This window comes from Lupinus angustifolius, chromosome LG06 (genome assembly GCF_001865875.1).
Source record: "Lupinus angustifolius cultivar Tanjil chromosome LG06, LupAngTanjil_v1.0, whole genome shotgun sequence".
Taxonomy (NCBI): domain Eukaryota; kingdom Viridiplantae; phylum Streptophyta; class Magnoliopsida; order Fabales; family Fabaceae; genus Lupinus; species Lupinus angustifolius.
In genome coordinates, this window is record NC_032014.1 from 3,900,490 (window position 1) to 3,918,040 (window position 17,551).

General features: G+C 32.7%; 3 protein-coding genes across 3 annotated transcripts; 1 reads left to right on the top strand and 2 right to left on the bottom strand.

The window, feature by feature from the left end:
• LOC109349067 (protein AE7-like) lies at window positions 2,015–3,785 on the bottom strand. Its single transcript, XM_019589715.1, has 6 exons — window positions 3,638–3,785; window positions 3,415–3,520; window positions 3,204–3,303; window positions 2,886–2,931; window positions 2,184–2,320; window positions 2,015–2,104 (listed from the first exon to the last, which is right to left on the bottom strand). The coding sequence occupies exons 1-5, from the start codon at window positions 3,753–3,755 to the stop codon at window positions 2,220–2,222; spliced, it is 471 nt and encodes a 156-aa protein (XP_019445260.1). The 5' UTR covers window positions 3,756–3,785; the 3' UTR covers window positions 2,015–2,104; window positions 2,184–2,219.
• Window positions 7,687–11,595, top strand: LOC109349069 (protein IWS1 homolog 1-like). The gene is made up of 11 exons (XM_019589718.1): window positions 7,687–7,754; window positions 7,851–8,388; window positions 8,579–8,692; window positions 8,942–9,159; window positions 9,266–9,395; window positions 9,486–9,548; window positions 9,686–9,763; window positions 9,994–10,085; window positions 10,181–10,243; window positions 10,341–10,491; window positions 11,251–11,595. The coding sequence occupies exons 1-11, from the start codon at window positions 7,735–7,737 to the stop codon at window positions 11,347–11,349; spliced, it is 1,566 nt and encodes a 521-aa protein (XP_019445263.1). The 5' UTR covers window positions 7,687–7,734; the 3' UTR covers window positions 11,350–11,595.
• On the bottom strand, window positions 12,102–15,957 carry LOC109350392 (threonine dehydratase biosynthetic, chloroplastic-like). Its single transcript, XM_019591633.1, has 9 exons — window positions 15,577–15,957; window positions 15,299–15,478; window positions 14,926–15,195; window positions 14,630–14,836; window positions 14,125–14,376; window positions 13,353–13,426; window positions 12,738–12,855; window positions 12,456–12,590; window positions 12,102–12,358 (listed from the first exon to the last, which is right to left on the bottom strand). Exons 1-9 carry the CDS (start codon window positions 15,955–15,957, stop codon window positions 12,215–12,217), a joined length of 1,761 nt encoding a protein of 586 aa, XP_019447178.1. The 3' UTR covers window positions 12,102–12,214.

Sequence of the window (17,551 nt, forward strand, 5' to 3'; positions counted from 1 at the left end):
CAAAGTTAACTCTTATAACATAATTACTTAAAAAATCCTTTATCGTTTCTTCACACTCACATCAATATCTTAATTCCTCTGCGGTATTTACTTTCCCGCGAGTATTTAAGCTTCTGAGTTTGTGCATAGCATTGATGCACTCGAAGAAGGAAGATGCAGATTTTAGGAAATTTGAAGTTACCACATTTCTTCAATTACCCACCTTACTTCACGTAAATCCCCCTTTTACCCATTCCATTTTTGCTTCAACATGTTTCGTCATTTTTCTCATATACCAGTTATAATAAACAGTCCATTAATCGTTGTGGCAATTTTTATGTTAAAATTTAGTTTTGATGACCCCTTTTTGTGGATACTCAACTGGAGAAAGTAATTTTACTTCATGATTCCAAATTTTATGTGGAAAAATTTAATGGTTTCTGGCTATCTGCTACTATTTGAAGCTATGATGAACAGTCCAATCCTAATTTTGTAATTTTACATGTAATATGAGTATTTTATCAGGTTGCTTGTAACTATTGTTTTTGAAATCCAGTTATTTCTTTTGTGACACTTTTGGCTGGTCTTTTAAAAGTTTAACCCATTTCAGTTTCAATTTGTTTCCACATTTCAATTAGTCTGGTTGAATCAGACCTTTTTTGAGGGATTATTTACTTACTTTCTCATAGTTTGGATACTGAATGGAATTGAAATAACAACAACCTAACCTTTATCCCACAAGGTGAGGTCGGTTACTTAGATCGAACATTACCATAATGCTCTATTATAAATCATGTTCATTGACAAAACATGTAAGTGTTTCTTTATCATTTTCCTTTTCTCTCTTCCTCTAGGAATTGGACTGACTTTTATTTGATCTACTATACTTAGAAGAGTTTTTAATAGGAGTTCCACCTTTCTCCTTGAAATACTAAACTAAAAAACCGCCCATTCCTTTTTTTATATCTAGTCATCTACACAGACCACCTATTGTTAAAAGACAACACCAAAACAAAAGTTAGTACAAAAGTTAGCCTGCATGATTTCAACCTTAACATTGGGAATTAGTCATGTTAGAGATGTAAAATAAGTAGTGGGATTTGGATTTGTTTTTCAACTTTTAAGTGGAGTGGGAGATCATAGTGGCTTTGGCGTTACACTCACATATACTGCAATGCAATCAAGACAGAATAGAATCAACTGTGAATAATCAATAGGTGTTATTATTTAAGCTTGTAAGAATTTGTACCTTATCCCTTCTAGTGTTTGCTTCATGATAGCTGCCTTGTATTTGAATAGCTTTTGGGCCAACTTGTTGATTCCTTGAAGTAAAAAACAATTGCGTTCTAAGTAGCACAAGTTAATCTGATGTGTAATTTCATAGCATTAGCCCATTCCCTACTTCACACTCTGAAATTGGCTCATTTTTTGTGTCCGTTTATTTTAATACTCTTTTTAATATAAATGTATTACAGTTATTTCCCACATACTGACCCTTGCTTCTGTTGTAACTGAATTTTGCTGGTTATTTTTAATATATCGCAGAGCTTCATGGGATAGACCGAACTATTTTGAACCGTAGTTTGAAACTACTGGAGCAGAAGGGTAAGCTTGTGGTCTTTAAAGGGACTTCAGCTGATGGTGAGGGAGTCAAATTTTCTTTATAATTTGTTGATGAGCAAAATGTTTTACAAAGTGACAGTGATCACTATCTTTTATCATTTTGAGCTTTTCCTTCTGTATGAGAATTTGAATGTGGTTAAATTAGTGAAAGTTCTCTATGAACTAGTGAAATTCATACCAAGGAGTTGGGGTTCCATCGTGCCAACTGCCAAATGTATTGTGAATTCAGACATGTATCAGTTCCCTCTAATATCATTGCTTCTCAAATATTAAGGAAATAATTTTATCAAACATCAATAAGTTTAAATTTGGATGAGGCTATTAGATTCCCAGATCATGAACTAAAGACGGCTCTACTCTACAATCGTTTTGGTGCAGACTTCTCAAGTGCTGCATGCATACAGCACTCTAAAATTCTACAGTCTCAGAAAGCTAAAGTAACTACTGGTGAAAAAATCCAGAATAAAACTCAGTCACAGAAACACAGACCCATCTCATCATGCAAATCAAAAAACATCAATAATATAAAAGGGATCTACAGATAAAACTGACTAAGTTCTTCGACAAGTACAAAAAGGATTTACAGTCTAATTGCTTTGGAAGTAGAAAAGGCTCCTTCAGTCATAAGATGGAGTAAGGCATTCGTCAATAATATCCACAAGTGTTGGGTTTTCCAGTACTACAGACACCCGCTCCTTATCATTTAGTTGTTTATTAACTGCATATACATTTATCACCAAAAAATGAATGCAAGTCTTGACAATACAAATAAAGAGGTGTGAATGTCCAGTCATGATCAAAGATTCAAGTGAGAATACAAAAAGTTACAACCACTTGTGGTAATTCACTTCCCCCTTCAGAGAATCTTGGGTAAAACAAATAATCATCGAAGAAATAAATAAAGCACCAAATCTGGGTAAAAAATTAAAGCAGATATGTTGTAACTTTTAACAGTATGCATTACTTAAAGAAGGAAATGACAACCACATAAGTGGTAAGACTTCTCAAGATGAATGGTAAGACTTCTCAAGATTAATTATTTAAAATTTAAAGTACTGCATAATGTCTGGTACATAAATAATATGAGGAAAAAAATGTATGCATTATATTGAGTTTTATGCATTGTTATTGAATCATCTACCATTTATATTTAATGTTATTAACTCTTCATAAGATAATCCAAATGAATAATGTAATTAGTGTGTAAAAATCGTTACACTCACAATTTATAGATATTACACTCAAATATTATCCCCTTTAAACACACACAGATGAAGAAATACCTGCAGCTTCAGTAGCATGAGATCCAGGAGCTACCCTGATATCCACCTAACAAAAATTGAATAAATATTATCAGATAAACATAACGAACAAGGTTCGGCATAAACGGCAATGATTATGCTTAGTATATTATCAGATTCATAAAATAACAATCTATCAATCAAATATTATCAGATTCATAAAATAACAATCTATCAATCAAATATTATCAGATTCATTCATAACAAAACAATTTATTAACATGTTTTGCTTCCAAGTACCAATGATTAAACCGAATGAGTTCTCATAACAAAACTCAGAAAAAGCAATAGTCCTCCAACCTTGTATCGTGATGGCAAGCTTCGCATGAGCTTAACCCGTATGCAAAGACCAATAAGTGTAGCCATACTGCAATGTTCCATCGTCGGTTTAAAGGTAACCCTAATCCAAATCACAGTTATCATCATCCAACAAAACAAGCAAATGAAACACTCCTTAACAAACCAAAAAAATTGCTGAAAACACATTCCGTAAAAATAAAACCATGAATACCTAACATAACTCTTCTGGTCATCAACTTCAATTCCTTCTTCTGTTACCACACCTAACTCCTCCAACGATTTAGGGTGCTCGGGGTCCTTAATATCTCTCAGATGATTTGTGATCGTTAAGGAAACATTAACGGTTACGTACCAAACAAGTTATTCTGATCGCAACATGCTTAGTATATACTTAAAATTATAAGACAAAACTATGGAATTGGAGAAAAGGATATCAAAAATTTCTTGAAGGTCGATTGGTTCTACGTCGTTTTCGTCGGATGAGAGAGTGCGAGGACGACGATCTTTCTTTTTGTAGATGATAGGGTTTGGGTTGATTAACCCGGACGCCATGTTTCGCAGCCTGAGAGAGAACCACGGAGAAGTAGAGTGAGATTTGAAATTATCAATGAACTGCAATGCAAACCATGTACATTTATACAAAAGAAATTGGACTAAATTATATTTTGAATCATTATCAATTACATTACACTTACACCTCTAAGTATTACTGAAATTATATAAATTTTTCAATCATTTTTTTACACTTATACAAACTCTCATAGTTTATAGTATATGCAATTAAGTAAACAAAACATTGTATATTGTGAGGAGAAATTTAAATAATATATAAATTAACGTATCTTTATTATTTTTTGTTACAAAATGCATTAACAATTGTAAAAATGTATTGTTTAAATCGCTCTTATACTATATCGTAACGAACCAAAAATAATAATGAGGTTTTTTCTCACAAAATTACACTTATCAATTATAATAATTTGTTTATCTTATTTCATTTTTTTGGCATCACCTAGTTATCTAAAGAAAAGTTTGCATAAACAACTTCCTAATTTCATGCCAACTATTCCTAAACATAATCTTTATAGATTGTCACAATATCATAACAAATATTATTGGATAATTATAGTAACTACCAAAGATACTAATAGAAAATCTGATTGTATCTTAATTCTAGATAAAAAATCTTATTAAAATCTAATTAGCATATCCTTTAATTTTTATTCAGTTACCGTGTCCATGGGGATTATGTGTGCCATTATCTTATGATTGAAGTGAACATTGAATTCAATATATGAAATGCAGAGCCAGAGCATGAGTATGTTGTAAAAACATTGTTCCATTCCATTAATTTGTGAGCTTATATACTGGGTTTTATTTTTTTTCTTAAATCTATTAGCAAAAATAGAAACAATAATGAATATTTTCTTTTTTTAATTTAAATGACATATTTTTATTAATTTAAAATATAGTTTACAATACAAATTGAGACAAGAAATTCTTTATCATTTTTACCTATTTACTGGTTCGAGTTATATTTTTTTAATAATGATTATATGTTGATGTAATGTTCTGAAAGTCACATTTATTTATTATAGAAAACTAACTGTTTTAGCAACTCTGCATTTACCTTCATCCTTTTGCTCCTCCTCCAAGATTCGATGCAGTCCTTCATCTTTTTAAACTGGTTTCTGGAGCTACTACTCAAATGCCATCTCATGAAACGAAAAAACAACATGCCATTTTATAATATCAAAATACAGAACTTACAGTAAGAATATCAGTAATTCTAGTAAAACCATAATTTTTTAAAGAGAAAAAAGCTTGTGGATATGGCCTTCATCATTCCATTTCATGAAGATGGTGGGTTAGAGAAACACTATAGCCATGATTTACAAGTAAGTCAAGGAATCTATATTTCCTCCTCTTACCTTGATTTGACTAGAAATAGCTGTGGCAAACTTAAGAAAATCAAAGAACTTTGAGGAGGACAATATAAAATATCAAGTTCAGGGTTACAACTTACATGTAACTAAGAATACAACCTTTTGGAAGATTTGGTCATGGACTTCAACTGCTCTGGCTAGTTACTGCTCTATCTTACTTTACACCATCGTTCTTGTGTTAATGTATCTGGTTGTTATTTTTTAGTAGGAAGATTTGCCCACGTAGTTGTATTGGTCTTCCTTCTATGATTTTTTCTTCCTTCCTCCTGAATTTATACTCTTCCTAAAATGTGCAGAAATGATTAAAAGTTCAAGGCTTTAATGGAATCAAATATAAGGCTATCTTTTGGATACCTGAAAAAAACCTGAGCAAGTGAAATAAAGCTTGTATCTAATTCTTAACAACTCCATGTTTTACATAAAGAGTGTGTTTGGTAACACCACCTAGGAGCTTATACGCTAGTGATAAAAAATAAGCTACCTATTGGTGCTTCGTAAAAGGGCTTAATTCAATAAGCTATGAGCTTATAGCTTATAATTCTAGCTAGATTACAAGCCCACATAGCCAAAAATCAGTTTTTGATACTGTACTTCATTAGTCTTTTACTTACTATCAAAGGAAGTTATATCCTTGATTCAAATGCAGATTAGGGCCTTGTTTGGAAGACTGGACTTCATTGTCTCTGATGAAAGTCCAATTGAAACCTCTAATGATGAATTGCTTTCACTGGCCTTCTCTGGTTTGACAGTGGTAGTTTTGGAGGCTGTTGCTTTTGGATCATTCCTATGGGATGCAGAAAACTATGTTGAATCCAAATACCCTTTTCTTAATTAGAAGAGTGACCACATATTTTTACTGTATTTTCTAGACTGGAAAGGTAAATGTAAGGTTGGAGCTCTATGGCACAGTGTTCTTGTCATAAAGTAATTGTTTTCTGTTCTAAATAGGAGTGGATTCTAAGTAAAACTCACTCAAGGAAAACCAGAAGTGCCTGAAGAAATATAGGGAAAATGTAAAGGCATGAGTAAGATTATCAAGGGATGAACCCATTAAAGTTTAGTTGAGATGTCAAGAGACAAGATCAAATAAAGACAATAATAGCACTCTCAAATCTCGATAAACAATTCAGGAACATTTGCCTTTCAAGATAAAGAAAAGGACCTAAGAAAGAGTACAATTATTTGCATGAATTGAACCTTATTATGTATAAGAATGAATAGTAGCCTATACAACCCAAATGAAATCAACCTTAGTATGTCAATAACTTCATCAGCCTTCTCTTTATTCTCTACAAATAGCTCAACACATGAAAGGCCTTCAACTGCACGTGCTTACTTTCCCTCAAAGCATTCATCACAATCTTAAAATTCTCAACATCAAAACATGGTTCTTACCCTCTAATAAGATATGTCCCAACAGACTTAAACCTTGGATTTTGGCAAGTTGATTGCTTCATGCAATTAGTTTTGAATTGAAATCGTCAAAGAACCATTCACAGTTTCTGGTGAGAAAATCTGTCACGGTTGATGTATGCCTTGTTAACAACAACTCAATCATGCAAGAAATCCATAAGATCCACTCATCCACATAATCAAGAAATTTCCTCATGATAAAGCAACCTCCTTGTTATTCTCCATTAGATCAAACATGCTGATGACCAAGAAATCCACAAGATCCATTTTTTCTTGCAAGTATTTCACAACAACGAAATGAGAACTGCATGGAAGGTGTTGTCCCATCAAGTTTATGATGATTTGACATGCAAACGTTTGGGATTCCCAGTCTAACTTTGTGAAGCACTTGAGTAAGTGATGAAAGGGTTGTTGTTGTTGGTGGTGGTAGTAGTAGTGTTAAGAACTCGAGGGTAGTTTCAGAACATGCTTTTGGGTTTGGCTCAGTTGTGGAGTCACGATAGAAAACAAATTGAAGTTGAAGAAGGAGTCTTGGAAGTTCTTTTGAGACCATGTTTTGGTGATGGAGAATTTTGGGGTTGCTAGAGTCAGAGATAATGAAGAGATGATGATTGGTGTGATTAACAATGTTACAAGGCTTGGATTCATCATGATGGTCGCGGGGCTTTAGCTTCAAGCCATGAAAAATGCTCTTCATAATTGGCAGTGGTGGTTTACCCATGTGTACATTTATTAAGTATTATCTAGATATGTAGTTAGTTAAAAATATATGGAAAGATATATTGGTAAAGATACAATATTTTTTGTAAACTGTCTCTCACATGATATTATCATGGGATCCAATCTAATTATATCACTAGATCTTACACACTTAAATGAGTTGTGATCTTTTCCATATATTAAGCTCAACTTAAGACATGTTACACCAATTTTTTGTACAGATGTGGCGTTTCCAGTGACTTAGGAAAGATATGATATATGCGGAAATATTTTAGGATATCTTTTTGGATTTTAATTACCAACCATTAGATTGATCTAACGGTTAATAGTGACGTTGGACGAAACGATGGATACCTATAAATACGATATCCGATTTGTTTTTCTTTTCTCTGTCACACAGAAACCCAAACACTAACACTAACACTCAGTGTGTGTAATCATTACCATCAACCATGGCTTACGAAAACAACCCGTGCGTTTCTCTTTCTCTCCCCATCTAAATTTACCTTCTTAGGGTTAGGGTTATCGTTTCCCTAATTCATTTTTCATTCTTTTGTTTCTTTTTCAGGTATCGCGATGAAGATGGAGAGGCGTTAATGAATTACGACGATTTTCAATCGGATCGCGAGGCGTCTCCTGATCCCAATCAAAAAGGCGGTCTCATGGACGGTTTAGAAGAAGATGTTGACAATTTGCGCGGCCGTGATCGTTCCCAGACTCCAGTCTTTGATACCGATGATTCCAAGGCGAAACCGAGGAAGAGGCTAATCAAGAAGAGTGATATTGGGAAACAGAAGGTGGCGCCTGAGCTGTATGATGAAGTTGAAGAAGAGGAGGGTGATGCTCTGCGGTTTGGAAGGGAGGGATCTGAAGAAGGGGACGCGAGGAATAAGAGGAAGAAGGGGAATGAGGTTGGGAGTGGGAGGAAGGAGAAGAGGCATAAGGGGGAGAAGAGGTTCGGAGGGAGTAGTAGCAATGTTAATGGTGGGAAGAGCACTCCAAAATTCGGGAGTTTGAGGAGAGGGTCTGTTGGAAACAGAGGGAGGGATCATGACAGTGAAGAAGTTAAGGACATGTGGGATTCAATTGCTGGTGGGGATTCTGAGGTATTCTTAATACTCTTCATGGTTGAAGAATTATTACATAAATTCAATTTAGTTGGCTTAGTGCTTATATCTAATAACTTAATAATAATCTAGATTTTCTGGATTGTCATTTTCAATGGGCATGATTCTCGTGATTGTGTTTTTTGGTGCTAATTGTTTCTGATGATTTTTTTTTGTTTCGATGAAATAGGATGACCAGGAGGGTCAGAGGAATGTGGATGATGACAACTTTATTGATGATACTGGACTGGAACCTGCTTATTATGGTGATGAAGAACCGCGTTCTCCTGGTGATGCCCCTCAGGTTGATGACTTATCCCTTAATATTTTTTTCCTGCTTATAAGTTCCTTGAAATCAGATCCTGTAATCAGTAGAATGTTTTAAAACAAAATACAATGTTCTTGAGGTTAAGTTTTTTTGCTATCTCAAGATTATTTGCCGTGTTTATAATTTAGTCAGATACAGCTGTCTGAGAAATCAATTGTAAGATTTGTTGCTTTGTTTATTAAAGCTTTGTCATACTTGTGTTTGTCTGTTATATGGACTTCTTAGGCTGAGGAAGGCGAAGAGGATGATGAAATCAAGAATCTTTTCAAGATAGGTAAGAAAAAGAAGAACAAGAGAAGTCCTGCCGAAATAGCTTTACTGGTTGAGAATGTCATGGCTGAACTTGAGGTTACAGCTGAAGAAGATGCTGAACTTAATATTCAGGGAAAACCTGCGATTAATAAACTCAGGAAGTTGCCCCTTCTTACAGAAGTCCTCTCAAAGTAAGCAATTGATTTCCTAGCATGTTGTTAAGTGTACAAATTGGTGTTCCTTAGTTCTTGATTGCCCCCTAGTTTTCTTAAATAATTTATACCATCTATTTTGCAGGAAACAACTTCAATTAGAATTTTTGGATCATGGAGTGCTAACTTTATTGAAGAATTGGCTCGAGCCTCTCCCTGATGGAAGCTTACCAAATATAAATATACGCACAGCAATTTTACAGATTTTGAATGATGTACTAAAGTTCTCACCAATATAATATTTTATTTATGAGTGAATTTTATCAAGATTATTTAGCATCTGATTCATTGTTAATGTCATGCAGTTTCCTATTGACCTAGAGCACTATGATAGAAGAGAACAGTTGAAGAAGAGTGGCCTTGGAAAGGTTTGACTTCCATTATTGACTTAATCATTTGATAGACATGCTATCTTAGTAGCATTTAGGCGACCCCACACCCACCCCAACAAAAACAGGAATGAAAATCAAGATGCATCTTATACTGATGTGTATTGTCCTGACAGGTAATTATGTTTTTATCAAAGTCCGATGAAGAAATCAGTGTAAATAGGAAATTAGCGAAGGACCTGGTTGATAAATGGGTAAGTAATGCATGATTATTATCCTGCTTCATCGTTTGTCATTTATCTTCCCTTTAAAATTAAAGCCTTTTGTTTTCCTTCAAGATATACAGTGTTTAAGCCTTAGAAGAGAACCTATGCAGTTTATTCTGTTATGTTTAAGCATTATCCACTCTTGTTTTTACTGTTACCAAAAAATACTGTCTTTTTAAGACATTTAAGTATATGTTCTCTTTGTGTTGTGATTCCAGAGCCGGCCTATATTTAATAAGAGTACACGGTTTGAAGACATGAGAAATGTCGAGGACGAAAGAGTTCCTTACAGGAGACCATCAGTGAAGAAGTACTCTTTTACCTTTTCAATTGTTTGTCTCTTCCCTAGTTAGATTTACTTACTGGAACATAGTGAATTTATTTATTTTTGTTGAACTTTTGTAGGCCAGTAAATAGAGCTGCAGGAATGGAATCTAGGGATGGTGACCTTGATTTGGATCTTTCACAGTAAGGCTTGAATGGCATTTATATACTTGTTAAGCACTGTGAATCGAGTAGTCACTGATATATTTTTTGGATGCTAAGTTGTTTGACTGTGATGCAGGCCTATTTCTGGACAGTCCTCCTCAAGGCAACTCACATCAAGGCCAGAAGCAACACCTTTGGATTTTGTGATCCGTCCCCAATCTAAAATTGATCCAGAAGAAATTCGAGCACGAGCAAAAGCTGCTGCACAAGATCAGCAGCGTATGAAGGTTTGTCCTTTATTTTTTTAAGTTCTGACATTGATGATCATTTTAATTTCTTTTTGTGACTATTATATAACTGTAAGATATTAAGGAAGTAGTTTTAAACCAAATGATTGTTTTAATTTTTCCCTTTTTTCTGGCATTCCAAGTTTCAACCTGCAAGCAGATCTCCCTAAAGCTGTATTGTTTTTTTTAGTTTCACATAAAAAAATGTATCAATTGTGCATCAGATATGTCATGTTATTGTTACCCAATTCCGACATGGCCCTCTTGTTTTGGATTTTTTTTGGTATTTTGGATAAAATGGGATATGTTTTTTGGGTAACGATAGAGGGGCATCACTGAATTGCTGGATGTGATGTGTATAGAAGCTGATTTTTTGTGAGTCTAGGTTTGCATTTTCTCTTTCACTTCTAAATACTATTGCTGGTCGCATAGTGTAATGTTGGTTGAATCTATATGTCAGTTTATTTAGTAAGCAGTTTCGGGGAGGACAGAACACCAAGCTGTTACTTTATTTAATGGTGGACTAATAAGGAACTGGAGAGATAAAATGGAGTTATGGATATTAATTTAATCAATTTTATATATTCTCAACTTTTATTAATTTGTCTATAAAAATAATGAGATATATGGACTTGCAAACAAGGATTTTCTTTTTAAAATTCTTGAGACAAGAAATGAAGATTATAAACTATGTCCCTCCCTTGTTATCTGTATTAGTTGAGATGTGGACCAGTGACCAGTGTGGATTGTTTACTGCAGATGAATAAGAAGTTGCAGCAGTTGAGGGCGCCAAAAAAGAAGCAGCTTCAAGCTACAAAATTGAGTGTGGAAGGTCGTGGTATGGTCAAATATTTGTAAATATTACCAATTTGCCATGTTAATGCGGATGGATTTGTACTTCCTGCAAGCCTGGTCCATGATGTGGATTGTTCTGAAGGAGGATCAGTTGAGCTACTTTTTTGACCTATGTCTGATGGTCGGATTTTAATTTTGATGGCAATGTCATGAAAATATTTCCTTTCTCGCATTTGTTGTGTACAAATTGAATTGTAGAAGTCCAAATTATAGATGTGGAATAATCAATCTTAGGCGTTATCTATCTATAATGCAAATATCTATTTTTACTTGAAACAATTTTTGTCTTTTTGTATAAAAATAAGATTCTATAATTTACTGCCAATTTATTATTTATTTACCGTGTTTCTTTTGAAGAGTCAGTAGGTAACGCCTAAGATTGAGTAGTGCTTCTTTTCTCAGTATTTTTGTAGTAAGTTACTTTTGAAAGGTATTTTTTATGATTATAATATATATATATTGTCAGTGTAAATATTTATATATACTCAGTACGTTATCCATCATTTATTTGTATTACTTCTGTACAGTTGAAAAGACAGACCTTCTGTATTTATCTTTTTCTCATTTTTTATAAGATTTTGAAAAATAATTGAAAGCATAACCATATCAATAGCACAGTCTTAAGATCAAATTTTCAATTATCCTAATTATTTTGGTATTATTAGGAATGCCTCGAAGATTACAATATATTCGTAATACGTGATATACCCAAAGGTTGGGCAGAAGAGTGTGTGAGTGCATTGGACCCCTGTGAGTCGAACTTTGATATTATTCAGACATTTGTAAAATTATATGATTATTTCATTCAAAGGTAATGTGGTTCAGTTTCTGTGTTGAAATGAATATTTGGCTAGTGGGGTGGCAAAAATCATTTCTGCGCTAAAAGCTGAAGGGCATGATCATTGTTCACCATTGTATAATCGTATCCAAGTTTGTTAGCACGATCAAAGAATTCATCCATCTCATTTTGGGGTACATGTATTCCAACCAACACATTTGCTCCAATTCCACCCTATTAGCCACGTAAAATAATAATAATAATAATCTCATTAGATGCATTGACCAAAGAACAAAAGAAGGAAGGAACATAAAACCCTGAATGTGTTTACCTGGCCACGATAATGGAATAAAGTGATATTCCATCTGGGACTAAAGCAGTCCAAAAAACTCATGAGAGCACCAGGTCTTTCTGGAAATATAAAACGGCAAAGAACTTCATTCTCAATATTTGGTTGTCCTCCCATCTGAATATGTGTTCAAAACAATCTTAACTTGTTACAACAATACAATTACAATGTTGTTTATTAAACTGTTCATGCATGGGATCAACAGGAAAACCAAAAATGATCAAGTTAACTTCACTATGAAGGAAATTGTAGAGGCCAATATACCAGGTAACGCAAATGATCTTTCACCAAGTCATTTTCTGTCAGATTAGAAGTTGGAAGCTGAGATAACTCCATTCTCTCTTGCACTGCCTTTAGTTCTGAGTCTTCATCTACACCAATACTGCACACAACTTATACACTTTAATGTGTTTCATCATATCTCTAAACACTTGACAAGTCACCACCATTTTTGCCCAAAAAATGCATACAACTTTTTTATGCTCAACTTATATTATTATAATCTTCGTACCAAATTTTGAAGGTCAAACGTCAATTAGGGATCACAATAGATATAACTAGCCCACTATCACATCTTAACTCAAGAAAGAAAAACACATTGATTTTATCCGTTTTTCCGTTCTTTAATAATTTTTATAACAAGATTAAAAGAAAATTTCAACATATGTATCATTCGCCTACCTACTATAATGGATACAAATAACCATTTCACTTTATAAAACCATGAAAATTACCATTTTACCCATTTATCATTATATTCTCTCTTTTTTCCTTTTTCATGTTCTAATATGTAAAATGGAACGAACAAAATCAGGTATTTCATACAAATTGGTAAAATAAAATAAGTAAATGAAAAATCATACATTTATAGGACGTTACCTGTAAAGGACAACAGCATTCTCTTTGTTATTATATCTATACTTGAGTTCCGTGATATTTAAGTGCCCCAGCCTCTGGAGAAGAAGAGAATGATTCATATATGAATAACCAAATCAGATAATTTCCGGGAGAGAAATATTATTTTTATATTTAATTTTGAGGATGAAAATATTGTATAAATAAAAAAAATTCTTTTTTTTATAGGAGAGAAGTTTGACTATATTAGTAAACCAATCAATCATACACCAAAATTGTTATATGAGTTCAACTTGGTCATTTTGAGTATAAAAGTGGTAATTTATCTAATTAAATCAGCTCGAATCAGTCAATTCAATTACTTTTAACATCAAAATGCTATCATTTTGAGAGCAAAAAAAATGTCTTTCAACCTAATTATAATTAGGTTAATATTATTATAATTATAATTATTATTCGTTGGGTTAAAATATTTTGGTGTTCAATTAAATTTAAAATTTATGTGTATGTTTTTGTTGTTATGAAAGCATAAAATATATATTATTTCATTATATTTTCAATTTATTTGTAACAGTTTGTATAGTAAAATAATGCACGTTAATTATTTAATTAAATACTTATATATTGATACTTTTTATATTTTGAAATAAAAAAATTATTAAATAATATTATGTTATGAATTTTACTAAATTTTTTAATATGAATGAAGGTCAACCACATGTTTTAATAAAACTGATAGAAATGACAATTAAATTATTACAAAAATACCAAACAATATAGAAAAATATATACATACCAATAATTGACAAAAATGTTTGAAACTGCCAACCTCTTCTGGCAAAATAGTAGCAAATAGAGCCTCTTTTTTACGACCAACATTAGCAAGTTCAGTTACCATCCTAAGTTTATCAAAGTTCATGTTCGCCCCACTGGTTATTGCTACAACATTTTCCCCCTTCACCCCATAATACTTGCAATATGCCTCAGCTCCAGCAATGGCAAGTGCTCCTGCTGGTTCTAATATGCTCCTTTTCTCCTCAAACATGTCCTGCAACAAGTTTAACAATTTTGACATATCTTAAATGTTCCAAGCAACAAAATCTACTTTTTACTTTTAGATGTACAAGATATTAGGACAAAGATCACATGTCCCAAATGATGTATCATTCTTTATCTTAGAACCAATCAAAATATTACTTTTTATTTATAAAAATTTTATTTTATTCATATATATGTCAATGTATGATTGGTCCGAACAGAGAATAAAAAATCGTTAAAGCAAAAGGATCCCAAATTCTCACCTTAATTGAAGCACAAAGTGAATCACGGTTTACAAGAACAACTCCATCAACCAATTCCATGCATAAGCGAAAATTTTCTTCACCAACCTCTTTAACAGCTACACCATCTGCAAATGCTCCAACCTGATCCAAAATTACTCTCTGACCATGATGTAATGACAATGCCATCGTATTTGCATCAGTGGGCTCAACCCCAAAAACCTTCACCTGTGTAATCAATGTCAATTACTCATTCCTTTTAAAGAACAAAGACATACAATGAAGAAAATCATTAAATAGCATCCTGTGAAATGAACCTGTGGAGTAACCCTCTTAACATAAGCAGCAATACCAGCAATGAGACCACCACCTCCTACAGGCACAAAAATTGCATGCAAAGGATCTTTAATTTGGCGCAAAATTTCCATCCCCACTGTTCCTTGACCTATGATAACATCTGGGTGATCAAAAGGAGGTACAAATGTAAGACCATCCTTTATTGCACGTTTTTTAGCGTATGCTTGTGCTTCATCATATGAATCCCCAACAAGTACAATTGTAGCACCCAACCTCTCTACAGACTTCCACTATAAATTCCATAGAAATAAAAACACATCACATATTTTATCACATTCTTTTATGGAAACATAACACTGAACAAGTAAAAATAGAAGAAAAGAAAAATTGTACCTTTATGTCTGGTGTGGTAACAGGCATAACAATCACAGCACAGCAATTTAGTTTCTTTGCAGATAATGCAACTCCTTGAGCATGATTTCCCGCTGATGAACATATAACCCCTTTTTCCAATTGTTCCCTCGAAAGCTTAGCCATCATATTATAAGCTCCACGGAGCTTAAATGAGAAAACCTATATATGATTTGAAACAATTCGCAATTATTTATTCATTCATAATTCATATAATGAAGTAATAAATGTAGTAAAAGGATGGTTATAAGAGAACTTACAGGTTGCAAATCCTCCCTCTTGAGCCAAACATTAACACCCAACCTCTCAGATAATTTTGGCGCCAATTCAAGTGGTGTCTCAATAGCTACATCATAAACCTTGGAAGATAGTATATTCGTCAAATAACTCATCGCAGTGTCATCATTGTCGGATCTGGAAGGGTTGGGAAACGCCCCGATGTAACCGGAAGGGTATTGTAAGGAGTCAGGTTTAACTATGAGACGAGGAGTTTTATCAGGTAAAGGTTCTTCTTGTAATGAGATGGGAGCTACCTCCGCCTGAACCGGAATGGAGGCGGTGGTGGTGAGGCGGAAGGGGGCGGATGACGTATTGTGGAAACTATGTAGGGGGTTGGTTAGAGTGAATAGAAAAGACTCCATTGTAGGGCCAAGAAAAGCGGAGACAAATGATACAAAGACTCTGAGGAAGGTAGTTCAGGTGTTCTCTTATGTACAGCAGTACAGGGAGAGGGCATTATAAATAGAATAATATTATTACATCTTAGTTTTTGTTTTATTTTTCATACCATTTATTACTGGATTGTATATTAATTCACATTCATCTGTTAACTATATAATAAAAACTTTTTACTTATATGTCACTTTTTTCTCTAAAATGTTTGAAGCTACTACTATATACATTTTCATATTATATCCTTACTTTTTGGAAAAAAAATTATTTTAATAACTTAATACTAGCTACTCACTCATATATATGTTTTGTTATTTAAAAAATAATGATCATTGAACATTTGATAAATTTCTACTTAAAAACTATTTATGTTTCTCTTTCTTGTTTCATTTCATCATCTCTCACATATGAGTGTTAGTGTATAACTTCATATAAAATTTGGTGGGTGAGCAAACATATAAATTTTATGATCCTACTTTTGGTAACAAAACTTTAATATAATCTTTTCACATTTTCTTATATAGTTGTTTAATTTAAATTGAAAAAATTATACAGTATCATCTCATTCAATATCTGCATTAATTTATTTGTACTATTGAGAGTTTACTATTACTCTGAAGAATTATTTTATTTTTCACCCCATAAAAATATTGGCTGCATTAATTTGTTTGTACTATTTAGAGTTTACTATTACTATAAAGAATTATTTTATTTTTTATCCCATAAAAATATTGTGATATTTTTCTCACTGAGTTTACCACAATTTTAATTTTTTGGATTTTAATTTTTCTCTATTATAATTAAAAAACAAATTTGAAATTGAAGTTTTTTTTAACTTTTAAATATTTTTAATAAAAAAGAATCATATATTATCACGATTTGATTTCCCTATTTTCATTAAAAAACCAGATTTGAAATTGAAAACATCATTTCGTTTTCTACACCTTCTAAAATATTTATTTTAAAAAAATCACATAGTATCATGTTTGGATTTCATATTTTCATTATAAAATTTAAATTTGAAATTGTCATTTATTTTCCTTATGTGTTTGAACATACAAATATACGAGTTACATGTATGTTTTTAATAATACGATATACGGATAACATGTATGTTTTAACTATATGAATTAGTGTTGTGATAACCAGACCGGACAGGACAATATGACCAGTTTGACCACTGACCAGACTTGAAAATGGTTCTAGTTTATAGTCTTAACTGAGTGAGGGGTTGGACCATTTTAAAACGGAGAAATTCTGATCCAACCATATTAAACTCGGTTGAACTTCAATAACCCGGGAAGTGAACCGGACGGTTTACTTAAAATTTCAAAAAATAGAACATTACTCTAATATTTTATTTACTATGATTCAAAAAGACAGAAAGATGTTATTTTAATAAAATTATATATAATTATTAATTATATAAAATTTTGTGTTTATATATAACTATGTATTTATAGATAAAAATGATATATTATATATGAAATCATTCGGTCCAACCATACGATATAACCGGTTAAACCTAATACGAGACCTCTTCCGATTTGATGTCCGACTCGA

Excerpts from the sequence above, each read along its gene's own strand:
- LOC109349069 (XM_019589718.1), top strand. The coding sequence starts at position 7,735 with ATGGCTTACGAAAACAACCC. Across the intron at positions 9,396-9,485 it reads TTTTACAGATTTTGAATGAT|TTTCCTATTGACCTAGAGCA; the intron begins GTACTAAAGTTC and ends AATGTCATGCAG. Across the intron at positions 9,549-9,685 it reads AGAAGAGTGGCCTTGGAAAG|GTAATTATGTTTTTATCAAA; the intron begins GTTTGACTTCCA and ends TTGTCCTGACAG.
- LOC109350392 (XM_019591633.1), bottom strand. The coding sequence starts at position 15,957 with ATGGAGTCTTTTCTATTCACTCTAACCAACCCCCTACATAGTTTCCAC. Across the intron at positions 14,377-14,629 it reads CACTTTGTGCTTCAATTAAG|GACATGTTTGAGGAGAAAAG; the intron begins GTGAGAATTTGG and ends AACTTGTTGCAG. Across the intron at positions 12,359-12,455 it reads TATTCCATTATCGTGGCCAG|GGTGGAATTGGAGCAAATGT; the intron begins GTAAACACATTC and ends CGTGGCTAATAG.
- LOC109349067 (XM_019589715.1), bottom strand. The coding sequence starts at position 3,755 with ATGGCGTCCGGGTTAATCAACCCAAACCCTATCATCTACAAAAAGAAA. Across the intron at positions 3,304-3,414 it reads GACCAGAAGAGTTATGTTAG|GGTTACCTTTAAACCGACGA; the intron begins GTATTCATGGTT and ends GATTTGGATTAG. Across the intron at positions 2,932-3,203 it reads GCTTGCCATCACGATACAAG|GTGGATATCAGGGTAGCTCC; the intron begins GTTGGAGGACTA and ends AATTTTTGTTAG.